General features: G+C 30.7%; 1 protein-coding gene across 1 annotated transcript in view; it reads left to right on the forward strand.

Annotated features, from left to right (window-relative positions):
* The first annotated feature begins 3,808 nt into the window (after positions 1–3,808).
* Positions 3,809–18,937, forward strand: part of LOC145261966 (uncharacterized) — a 620,004-nt gene continuing 604,875 nt past the window's right edge. The window contains exon 1 of the mRNA XM_080119795.1: positions 3,809–3,830. Within this exon, the coding sequence (XP_079975921.1) occupies positions 3,809–3,830 (22 nt within the window). The remainder of the gene's footprint in view (positions 3,831–18,937) is intronic.

The following is an 18,937-nucleotide window of genomic DNA, read 5'->3' on the forward strand; positions in this document are numbered from 1 at the left end:
TATATATACTAGCAGTTCAGCCTGGCTTGGCTCAGGCCCTATGTATGTGCATGTGTATACATATATATAGTAAAAAGTTTGACTCATGTCCAGGTAATCTACATCTAAAATTTCAAGTGTTTAGACGCAAAATTGGCAGAGTTTGAAAAAATCAAATCTTTCAACTTTGACCTCTTGACAGCCAAATTTTTACCCAAAAAAGATTAAAAAGCTTGCCCTATGTCTGAATACACTTTAGATAAAATTTCAAATTTTTAGACCAAAAATTGGCTGAGTAATTTGATAGAGACTGCAGAGGTCAATTTTTTTTTAACTTTGACCCCAAGTTTTACCCCTTAACATTTATTGCTTTGGGCTCAAATCAAATTAAAAAGTTTGATCCATGTTCAAGTAACCTACATCTAAAATTTCAAGTGTTTAGACCCAAAATTGGCGGAGGAGTTTGGTAGAGTTTTCAAAGGTCAACACGTCAAACTGTGACCCCTTGACAGCCAAATTTCTGTCCGAAAACTAATTAAAAAGATTTTCCCAAATCTCAATACCCCTTATGTCAAATCTTGAGTCTGTAGACTGAAAATTGACAGAGTAGTTTGGTAGGGAAATGTACATACACACAGACAATTTCATTTACATACATATATATATATATATATATATATATATATGTGTGTGTGTTGTTCACTACAATCTCATGTTTTTTACATTGATAATATAGACGTTACATCAAGGATAACCTCTACTTTTTTACAGTTGTCAGCCGCAATCCAATTTTGACGACATTAGTTTTTTTCAGACAAGTGTCACCATCCTCCTAGGTACAGTGCTGATATTCCCAAATGGTCACTCATCTTATACTGACCAGACTCAAATGTTACTTAACTTGGATGTGTCATCAACATGATTTTGCCATAATATATAATATTTGCTTTCTATGTTGGTTAGTTATTGTAAAAATTATTAAAAATTATGAATTTTAAATAATTTTAATCAGTTTTTCTTTGCAGATAAATCAAAATTTACACACCAGGTATTTTTTTTTCTTTGATAAATGTGATTCTTTTTCGTATTTCTATTGCGTTCAACAATTAATAGATACTAATTTTAAAATATATATATATATATATATATATATATATATATATATATATATATATACTATTATTGGATTATGAAATTCAAATCTGTTCTATTCAATTTGCACACTAATACTATTGGAAAAGATATGAACTACCTTAATCCCAGCTAATATGCAAAATAGTGTCATGTTTGACTAACTAACTGTTCTGACATTAAAAGAAAACGGTAAAAGCAAAGCTAATAATAATGCTTCTTTCATTCTTTTATTTATTTTTTTTTTAGTTTACTCTACATAAATTTTCTTCGATAAAATGTGAGACCAGTTTTATTTTGAATTTTTTCCTTGAATCCAATAAATACTTTTGACTTCGATTTCTTTAACTGTTCAATCGATAATGATAATCAACTAAAAGTTAGAAGTGACAAAGCAGAACTACAGTGTACTGATTATGTGACGAATCCAAGGAAGATGGAAACTGGCTGTATAGTGTCAGCCTCATGTGCAAGCAAAAAGATAAAGAGAGTGATTATTAATGAAGCTTGAAACTGAATAAAAGAAAAATATTTTAATTTATATTCTTGGATTATTTTATTTCAACAAATATTCAATTGATACAAATTTTGAAAAAAATTATCCAAATTCTAAGGTTATTGAAGTTATGTTGATGCAGAAAAACATATACACATAAATTCATCTCATAATTGTATGAATATAGATAATTACCTCCTCAATACTACAGGGGTTGGACATGAATAATGGAAAATATTGAAAACGGTGGTTTTCTGATGGCACTCCTCCCATGAAATCGAGTCTTGTGAAGCTCTCAACGAAAAGTTTTGTTGAAATGGAATTGTCTGAATGAGTGTTATAAGCTCTGCTGTAATTTTTGGTGCTCTTTCTTCACAATCCTTACGAGTGCTATACGATCCATTTCAGAAAGCCTTAGCTTTCTTCCAGAATTATATTTAGAGGACGATGTTTTCCCTTCTTTTTCATAGGCTATCATTATCTTTGAGATAGTTCCTCTTAATATGGCAACCATCTCAGTCACTTGGCATTCAGTAGCACCTGCCATACATCTTTTGAAACCTGATACATCTGTCATTTAAATTTACCTTACTAATATGTACTATCTGGAATTAAAAAATACATAAATTTAGCCAATTAATTTAGTACAATTATAATCAGAAATTATAGAGATCAAGTGTTAGCCCCAAGAAAAGGGGCCTCCTGGATTTCTGAGAACTTCATCTGAAGTAAAATGAAACGCCTAAAAAAATTGAAAGCAAGATTTTTTGATAATGCTCTTTTAATTTTTATAGGCGGTTTAAAATTTGATCCAAACTTGCATTTGTCCAACTTCTCCATCAGGTAAAATTATGATCTCAGGTTAGGGTTAGGTAATTCTACAGAGTTGTTTCTCATCGTAAGCGTCAAATCCGTTTTAAATCTCGTATATTCCATTGGTTGGTTTCCTCTCTTTCTTGTGATCTGGCCCTTTTGTCTTTGGGCGTTGTTAGGGCTGCAGTCCAGTGTGCCTTGCTAGGCTGACCTCTTGCCAATTTTCAAGTCCAACCTCCGGATTCTCTTTCATTATTTCTTAGCCTCTTTCAGGAGGCTAGCTATTTGCCAGCAATGCTAGTAAATAATTTCTTGTGTAAAAGCTTACATGCTCAGTCATAGAAAGCATCCTTTTTATGCTAAAGGCAATCTCGTGGAGCTGCTTATCAGCTGACTATAACATGGTCGTTTTTAAATACAACATGAACAAATTCTTGATGAGCTGACCTCTAAAATAAACTAACTCATTCAATTTCCACCATCTCCGGTCATTACAGTCTTATCTCACCTAACACATATTAATCCTTATCCTTGTGTGGTCTCCAGGCCTTGATAAGTAGTGGCTCTATATGTATAAGCTAATGTTTTTCATACACCAGTAAGTTTTATGAGGAAAAAGCATTATAGGTTTCATTAAAACAACAATGGACAAGGATCACCTCTCGCATGTTTCATATGCTCACACAAGAGAGGTTTAGAATTGACAAATAATTCCTAAGTACTTTTGAGCAACACTTAAATTTTCTGATGATAGGATTGTATGTTTATTTTTTGTACTGTTGTCATATTTGAGCTGGTGAATCTGTTCTATTTGAGGGTTCCTCATTAGGTGCAGAAAGATATCTGTAATTTAATCGGCCCTCGTACCCTTCTTTATCTCTGCACCCTCTCTCTCACAGACACGATATTGCTAGTTTCAGTCTTTTCTTTATAAATACTATTATGGCATGTGTTCTTCAGAATTACTTGATCTATTTCCTCCTTTCTTTGTTCCAGATACAGTAAATACAGCTTCCTGTTTCCGCAGTAGTTTATTTCTAAGAACTGCAAGCTTGTGAAACTCTCTCCCTGATAACTGTTTTCCTCCTATCTACAACCTTTGTAATTTCAAGACTAAAGTCAATGAGAATCTCTTGTCTTTGTGGTAATCATACTTCATTCTTGTTAGCTATTTACATCAAGTGGCTTTACGCTTTGTCTGGAGGGATTTCCCCCCCAAAAAAGATATTAAGTTAAATAAACACTGCCATGATTCTGTGGCCATGTTCATAGGAGTTGTTATAAGTATGAGTGTTAGTCTTAACTATTAAGGTTTCATAAATTTGATGCCTGTTCTTGCATTTATAAACAAAACAAGCGCTATTCACATAACTGATTCTAAGTTGCAAGATGGTACAGGTTAATGGTGTTGGTTCGTGTCCAATGAGGCTATTGATCAATTTATATTAATTTATTGTGAATATAGTTCCCTGGCACGCAATTAAATGTGTAGAGAAATAAAAAGGAACAAACAGAGTTATGTGTTCATCAACGTTTCGGCTTTATTTTGAGACTTCCTCTGGATGAAATTAATTAAATATGTAACCTCCCTTAGTGTGTATATTCTAATATTTTCCATTTCCCAATGTATTTTGCAGAAAAAATGCATAAAACTGATTAACAAAGTATTATTGTAAACGGTGTTACTAATTAAAAAAAAATTATTACATTAATAATACCCTATATTCTAATATTTTTTTCATTTTTATTTTATATTCATTTCACGTTTAAGTTACTTTTAAAATTGGCTTAATGATTAAAAAAAAAATAATAATAATTTCTAGCTTCAGTAATAAGAGAAGTTCATTTTCGGTTTTGAATTCTATTTTTTTCCAAACCTTAGGAAAAGTACAAATGTTGAGAATTTTTTTTTTGTAGCATATCAACCGTTTTCGTGTATTTACTGTTCAAATTGTTTTGTTCCTATACTTCTAATTCATAAGAGTTTAAATTTTTTATTCTAGTTGGCATATGAATGGCTTGTAAATTATTTGTCAGTGTATATTTTTGAGGATAAATAGTTTGCAATAGATAAATTCCATTGAACCCATAGATAGAACCCTGACAAAATGTATTACCTCCTCCTGGTAATAGCAATTGAGGGGTGATTCTTTTTTCACACTGCCCAAAACTCCCACGTTTGTGTTTCACCATAGGATGCGGTTTTGTTTCATAACCAGGACGGTTTTGGTTAGAGTAAACTTGAGAAGTCGGCAGGGTTAGGAAATATGGTAGGCAGAAAAATAAAGGTAGAAAGTTCTGGAAAAGATGGAATTCAGGTTAGTGGGGCGAGATGGTATCAGTTTGATATCATGTCTACAGCATTTATTTTATATAGTTGACTAGTAAATATATGTTCCCTCCAATCATTTTTATTTATTTATTTATTTATTTTTTGCAAGGCTGAAAAAATTATATAATTGTGAAAGAACTATTTACAATATGTGGTTAAAGCAAAATAGTTTTGTACTATTAAAATAATTTACAATGCTACTGATGATATTTATTCATCCATTTATTTTTTATGATCACTTATGTTTGAATTCATATTTTTAAACCTAGCATAAATAATATATCTATGACGTCATTCCAAGGTTCTAATTATTTTGTGAAGATAATGTTCTAAGCTGCATTTATGAGAAAATTCAAATACGTCAGGTGGTAAAATATCAGACTGGGTTTCAGTTTCCAGTTATTGCTTTATTTGTTGTGAATTTATTATTCACTATTAATGTAGATAAGGTCTTTCATATTTTGAAATCAGACAAATCTAGCAGTGTATTTATTAAATAAAAAAAAATTAAAAATTATTACGGATGGGCAGATAACACCAGTATTTATATGATATCTTTAATAACCAAAAACTTTATACTTTTTTTTTAAGAAGGAATATATTAAATAATGTAAAAATACTAATTGCTTAAAAAAAACTGATTTTCTTTTTTCATATTTATTTCTCATCTATATTCAATAATATAAACCTATTATTTAGAAAATGTAGTTTCATTACTGATCGTAAAGCTGGGCTGCACTTCATCTTTCTTTACAACTGCCACTGTTTTATGTAATGCTACGGCTCAGCTCTATCTATCTAAAATATTTTGATATATAGACGTTTGATAAGAATAATAGTCCTGTGTCAAGAGTGGTACCAGCAATCTACTTCAAACTAATGGAATTGTTAAAGCAATAGTCTGCATAATACATTCGTTTGAATGACCATTATCACCTTCCACACCCATTTTTGGTCCACCGTCTTTGTCGGATTTGGACCTTAGAATTCACCCTTGTCCATTCATCCATTTGTTCCCAAAATTCTCAATAACTACTCATTACATTTTTTTGAAATTTTGCATGAAGTTATAACTACCCAAGGGAGGAAATGCAACATTCTCGGATTTTTGGTTGCGTCCCCAGAGGGTCAAAAGGAGTCAACAGTGGCCAAAAATAGCACTTTCCGGAACGTAGAATCTTTTCTAACTATTAGATTTTGCTGAAAATTACCCAAAGCAAGACCACATGGATATACATCTAGAAACGTAATATTTGACCCCGGGAAAATTTGAGACTTGAGCCCTGGAGTGTTTTAGGAGTGAAAAACACATCTTTTGGGGCTAATTTTTATTTTTCTCTTAAAATTCAAATCCTGAAGGCCATTCAAGGATAAGGATTAATAAGTATAATGGGGTCAGTGAGACAACAGTGTATTGATTAGTAGTGGTGGAAATTGAGTAAAATTTTATTATTTAAGAGGACAGCCCAACACGAATTTGTTTACATTAGACTTGAAAACGATCATGTTGTAGTCAGCTGGAAAGCAAACATGTGATATACAATTCTAGGAAAGAAACTTTGTCCATGTATTGTTGATAATTATTTTTACAATAAGCAACTATTTTTAAAATAGTAAAATTATTACAAACATTAAATGCATTAAAATATTAAGATTCGTTATATTTAAGAAAAATATTTTGCTGAGAAATATTTTAGAGTAAGAAAAAAAAAATAAAGAGATAATAGGTCAGCACCTGTGCAAATTTTTACAGGGTCCTGATTATAAACTAATTAGAGCTGACTAAATTGGTATATGCAATTTTAATATTTTGCATCCAAAATGATTAATCCTGTTTATCCGATTCTGTTTCGATTTCTTTTAAGAATTGTCTGATTTTGCTGCTGAAGAAACTTTAAATTTGGTAAATAATTTTAGTTATTAGCGTGCATTAACCCATTAGATCCCATTGTCTTATTGTAACAGCTTCATTTTAAGCAAAAGTTTAAACGAACCGTTCTCACATGTCGTTTCCAACAAAGGTTTTATTTAGAGTAAGGTTGTCTATGGAAGGAGAGAGACCAATACCTAATTCTGATTACTTCTTAAATTATCTTTTCTAGCACAGTCTTAAGATAGTCAACGTACAGGCAGAGTCTGGAGGCAACATTTGTTTCGGTTCTCTCTACAGTTTCAGACGCATGTCACTTGTCTTGCTTACCGACTTTGACTAGAAATTCTGTTTTACCCCTTAAACATGTGACGTAATCTGTCATATCATTAGACACCTGCATTTCTAGCCTGTTTTGTTTAGAGAGCTAACCTTTGAATCTCTGCCTCAATCACACTAGCTGCAGCTGGGTCTATTGCCATCAGGTTATCGTGACATACACAAAATAAATACGAAGTTTATACTAGTTGACATAATCTCTACTTATTGGCGACCCCGGGAAAATTTGAGACTTGAGCCCTGGAGTGTTTTAGGAGTGAAAAACACATCTTTTGGGGCTAATTTTTATTTTTCTCTTAAAATTCAAATCCTGAAGGCCATTCAAGGATAAGGATTAATAAGTATAATGGGGTCAGTGAGACAACAGTGTATTGATTAGTAGGGTCCCGACATATAACACTATAAATTATTTGTTTTAAAAATCTATAATCTAATAGTAGTACTACTTACTGCATAATTACTTTGAAGAAAGGATAAAATTCATCGGTAATTATGAATTTTTCTCCTGAAAGGAGCTGTAGTTAGAAAACTCACAGTGAAAACCAACTTGGTAACATCATCTTGGCCAGTAAATGATGTCAGATTTGACCTGATAAGTCATGTAATTACTAAACAGAATCAGGAAAGGCAATGTCAGGATGTGTCTTTTAATAGTAAACCACTTATTGTCAAAAGTGCAGTGTAACTTTTGTGTGAACTGCTTTGCTTTTTACCACGATGTGTAAATTTCATATTGAAGGTATAGTTTCTTGATTTCTAAATGATATCACATGTATCCAATGTCCTGTTTATGAGACTGTCAATATATCGCTTTCTAAATAACTTTATCCTTCCAATTTGTGTATTCTGACTCATTTGGAGTCAGTACACGGTTTCAACTCGATATTAAAAAACATCGAATTCCTGGAATTTCATGAAACACAAAAAGCTTCAAACTTTGTTTTTATTCCAAACAATGCATCAAACTGTATTTATATAAAATTAGCTATTTTTATATTTCTATGAATAGGATTTACTTCTAAACTAATTAACAGATCATTATAAACTATATAGCCACATTACTAGGCACCGTGTCAGTTATATTTAATTTAATTTATGCAAAGACGGCAAAGAGGGGTTGGAAGCTTTGGAAAATTCAGATACCTCAGACTTTCGTGCAATTATTATTACCTGGGTATTACGCATTAATTAATAAATATTCCCCAAATTTCAGTTTCTTTGAAGTATTTAAGGCGATTTTAGAGACATATGTGCACAATACATCATTTAAGCATTGAAATATTTCAGATTTGCATTAAATTTGATCCATAGTCATTAGTTATCAATTAAGTAAGATTCCTAGAATTTTAATTTGTTAAGACCTGTTAGGATGAAGTCTCAAGTTTAGATATTTTCTAGAATCCAAATCATTTCACAGATTTTGACCAAAATTAAAATAAAGATTCTGGATATAAGGTTTACTATAATTATATCTTGATTTTAATCTTTCCAAATGGACCAAAAAATTGTACAATTCTATTTGGGCAATTAATTTTGCCCATCCTACAGGTATTCTAGTTTTGAGAATGCAAACATTTAAGTTTAAAGAAAATAGAAATTCATGGTTGAAACCAAACTGAATGTAGCTCAATATGTTGAAAGATAAAACATTAATTAATATAAATTATAAGAATGTACTATCCAATATTTATCAACAGTGTTGAGATCACAAGTGAAGAAAATAATTCATTTTTATTTCAGATATTTATTTTTGTTTCAATGAGAGAAAAACTAGATCTTATGCCATTTTAATTCAATTTTTAGTGAAATTTGAACCTAGTACTCTTTTCTTGGTTGAATTTATTTTTCAACTTTATTTGTTGAAAATATATATTAAATTTTTGTTAAATCTTTAAAACTAATTTCTGATCTGTTCCAGTGTTTCTCATAATCTTTCTCAGCAATTTATGTAAATAGACACTTTTACTATGTAAAGCAAAAAATTACAATTGGAAATAATTTTCAATGAATTTTTCCAATTATTTGATAGTTATTTCTGATACATTAAGAAAATTCGTTTATAGTGAGTAAAATACACCTAAAAATACACAAAATACAAATATGCTTCAGAAAAAATTGATGAAAATATGCTTAATTGATATTTAAAAATGAAATTAAAAAATTTGGATTAAATGATATTTTAATCAAATAACTAGTCCAAAAATGCATGAATTATTTTAGTTTAAGTCTAATTAAATATTTTTTCTTTGATTGAAATTGCAAAAACTTTTACATTTTAAATATTTTGATTATTAAAATTAGATGTTCATTTTTTAAACTCTTGAAACAAATTATATATATATATATATATATATATGTATATATATATATATATGGAATATTGCATCTATAAAAGGTAGAGCAATTTTTGTGAAAAATATTAAATTGGAAAGCTCATTGCTTAGCAGAGCAATAATAAAAGTTAGAACAAGAAAAAAAAAATAACCTAAAAGTTTGCTAAATTTCATTATAAATTTACTTCATCCCAACAGGGCCTTTTCATATGAGCAAGCTTGCTCATTTGAAAAGGCTCTATTGGGTTGAAATAGATTTGATATTTGGCTAAATTTCTGGTTGCTTTTTTTCTTCTTTTAATTTATATATTAACATTTTATTTATGCAAACATTTTTTTTTTGCATAAGCTAAATTTGGTTTAGCCTATTAAAACAAAAATTAGGCTAAAAATTAACGTTTTCTAAAAATTTTATCCTAAAACTTATGTGAAGCAGTTAAACTAAATTTGACTTGGACCAAAAGGTGTTTGCATATATGTTGTAAAATGCTTGTATAAATACAAATTTATGCTAAATTAATATTCAGTTCTGCTTGTTATTAAGTGCTGTTGAATACAGTAAAGTTGATATGATTGTTGTCACATCTTTTATGATGAATATCATAACTTGTATGAGACGAACAGAGCTCTCTTAGGTTACCATGTAGAATATAAACAAAAGGAAAATGCATAAGTAATAAACGTTCTTCTATCGGCGATCAGTTTGTTAGCAGAGATGCAAGATACCCAACAAGTGCTGATCATAGTTGGAAGTGATTTTGTGTTTGGGTTTTGAATCCCCGCACTTGTATCTAACCATGCTGAAGAGTTGTGATACAGCGAAACATCTGTTTGTGATGACTATTAATATATTTATACATATTGATGTTGAGATATTTTCTAATAGCGTTTGTAGTCAACGTTTTCCCTGATTTTAGTGATCACCTATGATACAACGATATTAAAAGGTTGGATATCGTTTGTTTTAATAATTAGTGTTTTGAAATCGGTGGAGGGGCAAGGGCTGAAGGCAAATAGCAGTCATAAGGAACCGATATTTAAAAATAAAAAAATACAATAAACTCAGAAGAACGCCGGTAGAGGTAACATATTTTATATCATAATTCTTGATGGAAATTTGTTGAAATAAAAGAAAAATCTTTGCACACTTTTTTTTATCAATTATACTTTCTCTAACTCTTTTAACTCATTACCCGCTAGCGTGGAATGGTAAAAAAAAAATCTACATTTACGTCTAAAAGTTTCCCTTAACTCGGGCGCTAATGGGTTAATTCATTATTCTAACAATGGTAATCAATTTTGGGTACATCAATGATGCTCTATTTTTGAAAAGATTTTGTCAGTTAACATTTTTAATCATATATATATATATATATATATATATATATATATATATGTCTTGGAAGTTTTTAACCTTTAAAACTATATAAAAAACGTATTTAATTTTTATATTTTTTATCATTCGTTAGACAACTATTTAGTCAGTAAGTAATTTAATCACCTGTAATCAGTGCATCAACTTGCTCTTTCAAATTCACTATAGTACTAATGTTAATTTAATATATATATATATATATATATATATATATATATATATATATGAGAGAGAGAGAGAGAGAGAGAGAGGCTGTGTGTGTTAGGTATATTTCGAAGATAATAGTCTAAAATAATGTATAGGTAATTGATGGGAACAAAAAGAATTTAATACAAAGGCATGATTCGAATCGTTATTTTACCTAGAAGAGTTTTTTTTTAATTGTTGCTGAAGGCTATCTTAGGCGAAATATTGATTCAAGTCATTACTGTTAAATTTTCTTCATTTCAATTGGTTAGCTTTGTTCCCTCATTTCCATGCTTGTTATATATATATATATATATATATATATATATATATATATATAATAACATTAATAACATCCTATGTATATACAAAATGATACAAAAAAGAGTGAAAGCTCAAGGGTAATTTTATTTTACTTATAAAAAATAGACTAGAATCCAAATATAAGAAAATAGTTTGAGCTCAGTGATTAGTGAAATAAAATGTTTAAAAAAAATAAAACACTTTATTTTCTTATATATAAGAATTTTAAGTTACATGAACAGAACTGTCTTTTTTTTTTTTTTTTGAACAGTTATATTCGCATTATTACACGACCAGTATGGCATTCATATATGGTGTCTCAGTCAGTTTTAACATTTTTAAATCAAACTTTTTGTTTTCCCTTTTTTTAATAAATATCTCCTTTTGAAAGTAGCTTATAAACAACTTTTCCAAAAAAATATGCAAAAACTTGCCAATACATAATTTATATTTTGGTTGAAAAAAATACTGTTTTTTTTTTTAATGATTTTTTTTATTTAGAATATGGAAAAAGAAAATGTCTTTCATTCAGTTGTGATAAAGTAAATTCTGGTGTACGTCTTCTCTCAGTATTGCTGGTTGCTAACCATTTTTGAATTTTAAGCTATTTGTAGAAAATGAAAAAAAAACATTTTCTTTTAGAATTTTACTTTCTCTCTTTTCCAATAAAAGTTTTAAATGGAATAAAATTTAAATATAATTATTTATGAGAACAACAATATTAATACTTTTCTTGCTTAGCCTACTTAATAAATATATGCTTATGTCGTCTAAGACTTATTCTTCAGCACAGTAAATAATAATAATAATCTATTTTTTTTTTATTTTCTCCTTTTATAAAAGAAATCCCTTCCAAATTTCCAGTCCCTTTTATACATCTTTTATGTCCAAACGATCATCGCAAATGAAAAAAAAAAAAAAAAACAGACAAGGCAGAGTAAGAAATAATTACTCTGTGATTGGCTTTTACGCACCAGCTGTTGAATGACAGAAAGAAAAGAGGATAAAAACATATTTGCCGAAAGGTAAAACATACTTTGAACATTTTTATTATTGATTAAAAAAAAAAAAATGGCCTTTGCTTTTATGAAAGCAAAAGTGTCTTGTTCAAATTCACCGGGTCTGGAGGCAACATGTTTTTACTTTCAAATAATTATAAAAAACTGCTATTTTTTTTTTTTTTTTTTTTTTTTTTTTTTTAAACAAATTCTTCAGATATCCCAAGAAGGTTGTGAAGAGACCATTCTACCAATGGTTCGGTCAGTACAGTTTTTAAATGAACAAATCACCGCAAATGGATGAGAATTGCTGACATCTCATACCTCATATTTATTGTACCGTTGTCTCTGAATTCATATGACAGCAATCAGAAAATGAAGTCATCTTTGTAGGGTCGCTTTACTTTTTGTTTACTTTATCCAACAAAGTACTTTTTTTTTCATATTCATAAAAGCAAAAAGAACCTGAAATAAACTTTCAAACAATCTCTGAAATGTCATTTTTTGCTAAACATATATTCAAATTAAATATAACCAGTTTACAAAAAAAAAAACAGAAAATGAATGCTGATCTATATTAGTAACCATGCCAAAAAAATAAAATCTGTTCTTGTATATAGCAGGGGCACATTCATGAGATCATGCATTGCTTTGTTTTATGAACATAGATAAACAATAATACTTTATAGTTTATTGAGAGGCGCTAACACGTAAAACAAGACATTTTTTTTTTTTTATTAAATCTTACTTGCTTCTAGGTTTACTCCTAGGTCAATATAGTCTTATGTGATGTCGGAATTTTATGATATTTCAGGGATATTACCCCTTTTTCAAGTGTTTCTATTTCATTGCCTCAGGGGCCTCTCTGCCACGTGCTATATTCGATTACTTTAAAAAAAAAAGAAAAAAAGAAAAGACAAATGGTTAAGCTTTCTTTCTTACAATACTCTGTCTATTCCTTCATTGTTAGGGCCTTCTAATAAACTCTCTACCTCTTTATGACCATATATATGTGTGTGGGTGTGTGTGCACATATATGCACACAGTAAGTTTTGAAAATATATATGGCAATTAAGCTACACAGAATTTTCGGCGTTTCTTTCTCATGAGGATCTGTAAGGCAAAATTGCAATATACATGTTCAAAACTTACTGCCTAGCTCTCCTTACATATCGAGCACTGTCAAAGTAAATACTGAAAATATTTACATAAAATTGTACGTAGATACAAAAAAATATATATATATTGCAATATTTGAAGCAAACTATACCATTCTCTTAATGATACTTTACTTTGACTTTAAATCTTTAACTAAAACCAGAAATTACTTTCCAGTTGGCATTTAAAAGGCTTCAAAGTCAATTTCGAATGTTCACAAAAGTAAGCACGTCTGCCATTTTCTTTTTTAAGTATTAATAAAAGGTAAAACATGTCTGACATCTGTTTTCTTCATGATTTAGAATTCTTTAAATTGTCACTTATGAAGTTTATTTTTAGATTACTATTTAAAGACAAAGGTGCTATAGTTTGCTTATGTTTCTAAACCAAACAGAAACATGCATATTTGTATGCCATCCATTTGTATATAAACAAAGAAAAGAAAAAAAAAAACAATTCTAATTTTTTTTTGAAATTTTAAGACAGAAGTAAAATGTAGAAACATTATTTAATTTATTTGGATTATTTGAGCTACTGTCCTCATCATGAACATAATTCTCACAACGTTTTGGCTGATGTAAACTCTAACCTTTTATGGGTGTGTAAAGTCAAACTTGGGAGGTTACATCAGCTGAAACGTTGTGAAAATAACATCCAAGATGAGAATGGTAGGTCAAATAATAGAAATTATCAATCCTCACCTCCAAAATACTGAAACAATATTTACTTTTTTTTTTTTTTTTTTTTTGTGAAATGTCTCCAGACAAGGCATGTAGCCATTTGATGTAAGAAGCTAAAAAAAAAAAATAGTTCAAGATTAGAAACTAGCTAACGGTAAATGTCAGATGGATAGATTCTAACCCAGAAAACAGCAATTCCTCCACCTTTTGTCAGAAACATTGCTAAATTATCCTTAATTTTTAATAAACGATTACGAATTGAAAAGAAGAAAATAAATCGATTACTTATTAGGAATAAGATTTCTTCGGTTTTTAATTACAACAATTTCTTTATTATTTCATCTTACAATAAAAACTTCCAAAGAAAATCTGTTGGATTTCAGGTTATGTCGTTTGAATGATGACCTAGCCAGAGATAGGTTCATTTGGAAGTCAATTACTAAAAGTCATCCAACACATGCCAGCATGTAAAGCGGACGTAAAACCAGTTATAATGAATGCTGTAGAATTTGTAATGTCATGTATTTTCAAAAATGTAATACATGTTATGAAATGTATGACGTGTGAAACATTAAATGAAATGGAATACATGTTATGTAAGGTATGGCGTGTAATACATTAAATGAAATGAAAACGTCATATATATTTCATTACATGCATTACATTTAATAAAATCTATTACATTTTATTAAATGTATTACATTTAATAAAATCTATTACATTTTATTAAATGTATTACATTTAATAAAATGTAACACACTCATTACATTTAATCAAACATAATACATGTATTACATTTCATGAAATGTATTATGCTAAAATATCTAATAAAAATAACCATATTTAGGCGTAATTTTTTTTTTTTTTTTGAATAATCGCAAAAATAAAAAAACGGTCTGTGGAACCGTCTTACTTTCAAGACTTCCATCTTGTCTTTGCTGTCATATTTACGGAACAACTCGTATGTGTTTTATGGAACAGCGAATGGCTTCTATTTAATGTGTTATTTTACTCCTCAGGTTACAATTGACCATTTCCATTGATAGCATGGGCTCAGCCTTCCAAAGAGTCCTCGGAAATTCTTCTGCTCATAATGTGATTTTGGAAAATGTATTCTGAATCTTCAAAATTCTAATTCAAATAGTTTCTACCAAAAAATTGATTTTTTTTTTTTTTTTTTCCCCCCTTTTTGAAGAGCACATCCACTGGTTATGTCATTTGACATAGCGTCAGTCACTTGACATTTCGGAACTTGATTTAAAATTCAACGTTTCCTGTGTATATTCTTTCCTTTGTCTATGGTAGTTCTAATGTAAATAAAACTTTTAATTTAATTACCTTGTCTTGTGTTTCCTTTTGTTTTCTTAAATCAATCTGTAAAAAAAAAAAAAAAAGAAATGTTGATAAATCTATACCAGCTAATAAGATCATCTTCATATCGTATAAATCCGAAGGTTCTATTGTTGCATTGGTTTCCCTGATATTTTCCTAGTCAGAATTCTTTCTAGAAAGACATCAGGAACGTAAGAGAGGAAACACCTGAAGGTTGTCAACATCCTAAATGAAAGTGATTTTTGTGGAACAAACGAGATTCAAACTTGAAAGTATGTATTATTAACGACTAGATCTCCATCACCTCTCTGTAATAAGATGAAATATATTTATCAGAGTCTTCTGGTTGTTATTCCAGCATATATGTGGTTATTTGGGTTTAACTTATGTTCTCTGGGGAGTCCATGAATTAATAAACACACAAGTAGGAAGTATAACTACTAAACAGTTGTGCGTGTTTTGTAAGAAACAGATGCATGTAAATTCTATGCGACCATAATAAGGTAAAAATTACAGTCCAAACTTGAGGCGTTCCATGCCAGACGAGCAAAGATGCCAAAAACAGGTTTTGAGTAATCGGTGCTCAAAGTTCTCCAACACGAAAACTAACATAAAAGAATTATTTATGCACATATTAATTTGTTTTGGGTCTCATTATGTGGGATAATCACTCTAGATGATAGTTAAATGCATAGATAATGGTAAAAGTAACAGTTTTGCCTATAGAAAGACTATAAGAATGAGGAAACAAGTTATGAAAAAAAAATTATAAAAAAGGAAAATTGCTATAATGTTGTAATATTTGCATTAGTGCTGATGCTTGTGAAGTGTTGTTATTGGGGAGGTGTGGGTTAGCCGTAGCAATCAAGTTAGTCATCGTCGAGGCTTGTCAATATCAGGTGCATCAATCAAAGCTTCTTGCTCAGCAATCACGTTTTGCTAGTAAGCACGTGTTTGTTTCACTATGTTATTTCAAGGGACAATTGCGCCAGAGTGGTGAAGTGATATCGCTTAGTCGACCAGCTCAAAAGATAGAGCATGGATGGGAGAATGAAGTACCATAGAAAATGGATATTCGAGTAACTGACGGCTTCGCCTCTCTCGTATAGAGTGCTTCACTTAAGAAGGAACTCCTGCTCATACAAAAAATAATAATGATAAAGAACACTAACACAGGTTACCTGCACCAAAGCTTTCTCTCAGCTGTGCAAAATCAAATCGTTGTATTCCAACAAATTCAACTTTATATCAACTCTCGACAACAAAACATTTACACAGCAACAGATGAGGTTTTTGTCTTTGTCATGAAAACCAGTAATCTAGGCCATTATTGAAATAATCTTTTTTCTTGACTAGGTATGGCTGGAGTTGGTCCTATTCACTTTTCAAATGCTCACCCTCCCAGGCCTTTGCTTCCCATCTTTTGGGTGGATTAAGTTTATTGCTTACTGCTTAAGGCGCCCTTACCAGGAAATGCCGAAGGGGCTGCCCGGGTAATTTTTAATAGGCCAGAGTGTTTGTCCTTTAGTAACGCTGGCGGGACTCTTTCCCATCTTTCGACCATGTGTCACATCTATCTGTAGTAATAAGTAGCAAATGTATTTGATAAAAATTAAATACACTTACTACTTATACCTAGTCATTACTGGCGTAACCCTAATAGATTAACTAAAAGGTTCGGTTCGAAATACCGTAGGGATTCCCAAGTTCGATTAAGACGTGCCTGATGAAACGGATATATATAAATTCCTTTTCGTAATTAGATCCCAATGATCATCCAAACATCCTGCTCATACAACACTGTGGGCTCCAACTATTACGCTAAAAAATTACTCACACCAGAAAGTATCTTGTATATTTACAAATTCAAAATTCGACCATGCATGGAGTATTATTACTACACCTGGATTGGTGCATCTACCCTGTTTCTAACTTTTCAACACACTTCAAAAAAAAAAAAAATCTCAAATCTAATAAGTCCCACACTATTGGCCAAGTTCCAACCTCTGTCCCATCGCCACAATGTTACATCCCTGTGCCTATTTTACAAGTACTTTAATGGAATGTGCTCTGATGAACTCACAGCAGTTATGCCCCCTTAACGTACATACTCCCGAACAACCCGACAAGCACCCCCATCACACTTTAGAACCTAAGATGCTGGAAACACTTCTACTCGATTAGTTTCTTCCATCGAAGTGCTAGATTTAAAAATTCCTTTCCGGTTCCCTGCTTCCCTAACTGTATTAACCTGCAGAAATTTAAATGTAATGTAAATAGATATTCCACTTCTCAACTCGTCACAGTCCCTTGTTAGACATGCTACCAAATAGTAGCCTGTTACATTACGATTGGAAATATGCCTTACTTGGAATGAAAAAAAGTTTAAAAAGAAAAAAAGAAGTGTTGCCAAAACTAACATTCTTAGCTGTGTTATTTGATCTCCTTCGTCTTCATTTATTCCATCTTTTTAAAGTCAGTTGGTATTTACACATGCAAAATAGTCGCGCCCACAAAATGCACAAATTTGACTTTTTTTCTCCGGCAAATGGTCGTCGTTTGATATAGAAAATATTTGGCACACTTTGAAGAGATGGTAATTTCTCATCTCTATTGTCACAAGGTTATGCCAACAAAAAAAAAATAGAGGTGGTAAGCATCTAGCGTTTATTTATAATTTGTCAATGCTATAGAGTGATGTCAACAGACCAAGAAAAGACATGTTAAAGACATGATGAGTCGTTCCACTTGAATTAACAAATTCACTGAATTTCCATTACTAACTATTACTATATTGTCCAATTGACTACTGTATATACTCTTTAACCCTTATCCGCAAGTGGCCTCTGGGCCTTGATAAGTGGTGATGCCTATGTTTAAAAAAAAAAAAAAAGTATGTACATAAAAAAATGTGCACCATAAAACTTGACGTAGACGCATCAAATTAAAATATACAATGCTCCCTGCTATGATACTGAATGCGCATATTCAGTGCAGAAAATAAAAAATGTGTATTGTATGGGATAAAAGCGTAATTATTTTGAACAAGGTCGAGCTGGAAAAAGGAAGTTTCTAGGGAATATTAAATTTAAAAGTAGTCTTGCACATTGCATGCATATCCAAGTCTGGAGATGATGATCGCATTTTTTCCGTATTTGTCACTGCCCCCCCCCCATATCAAGCGCCTGGTATTCTCAGATTTTCATCCATCTGGTATGATCAGGCTCAACGTCATTTAACTTCAATGATATAATGAGAATCGGTACGTCAACGCAATTATACTGTAGTGAAGAGTGAATAGAAATATACTCTGTTCAACCAAAAGCCAGAAAGAGGTCAAAGCCTCGTTCTGATTTTCAGCCAGACGATGAGGGAGTTGATAGTCTCAAATCATGCGGCCAAAACATTCCCTGGTATCGAAGCCAGTTATCTCCAATAGAAATAACTCAGATTCTTACAATGTTTTTTTTTTCCTTACATTTTTTTTAATAGGTTTTCTTTCTTTTTTTTATACTGAATGACAAATCTCCTTGGACTTATTGGCAAGGAGCAATATACGGTGTTTGTTTCGTCTTTTCTGTTTTAGATCAATGAGGGAGAGATCCTTCCTGC

Source organism: Euprymna scolopes, chromosome 3 (assembly GCF_053919585.1).
Source record: "Euprymna scolopes isolate OS-2025 chromosome 3, ASM5391958v1, whole genome shotgun sequence".
NCBI lineage: Eukaryota > Metazoa > Mollusca > Cephalopoda > Sepiida > Sepiolidae > Euprymna > Euprymna scolopes.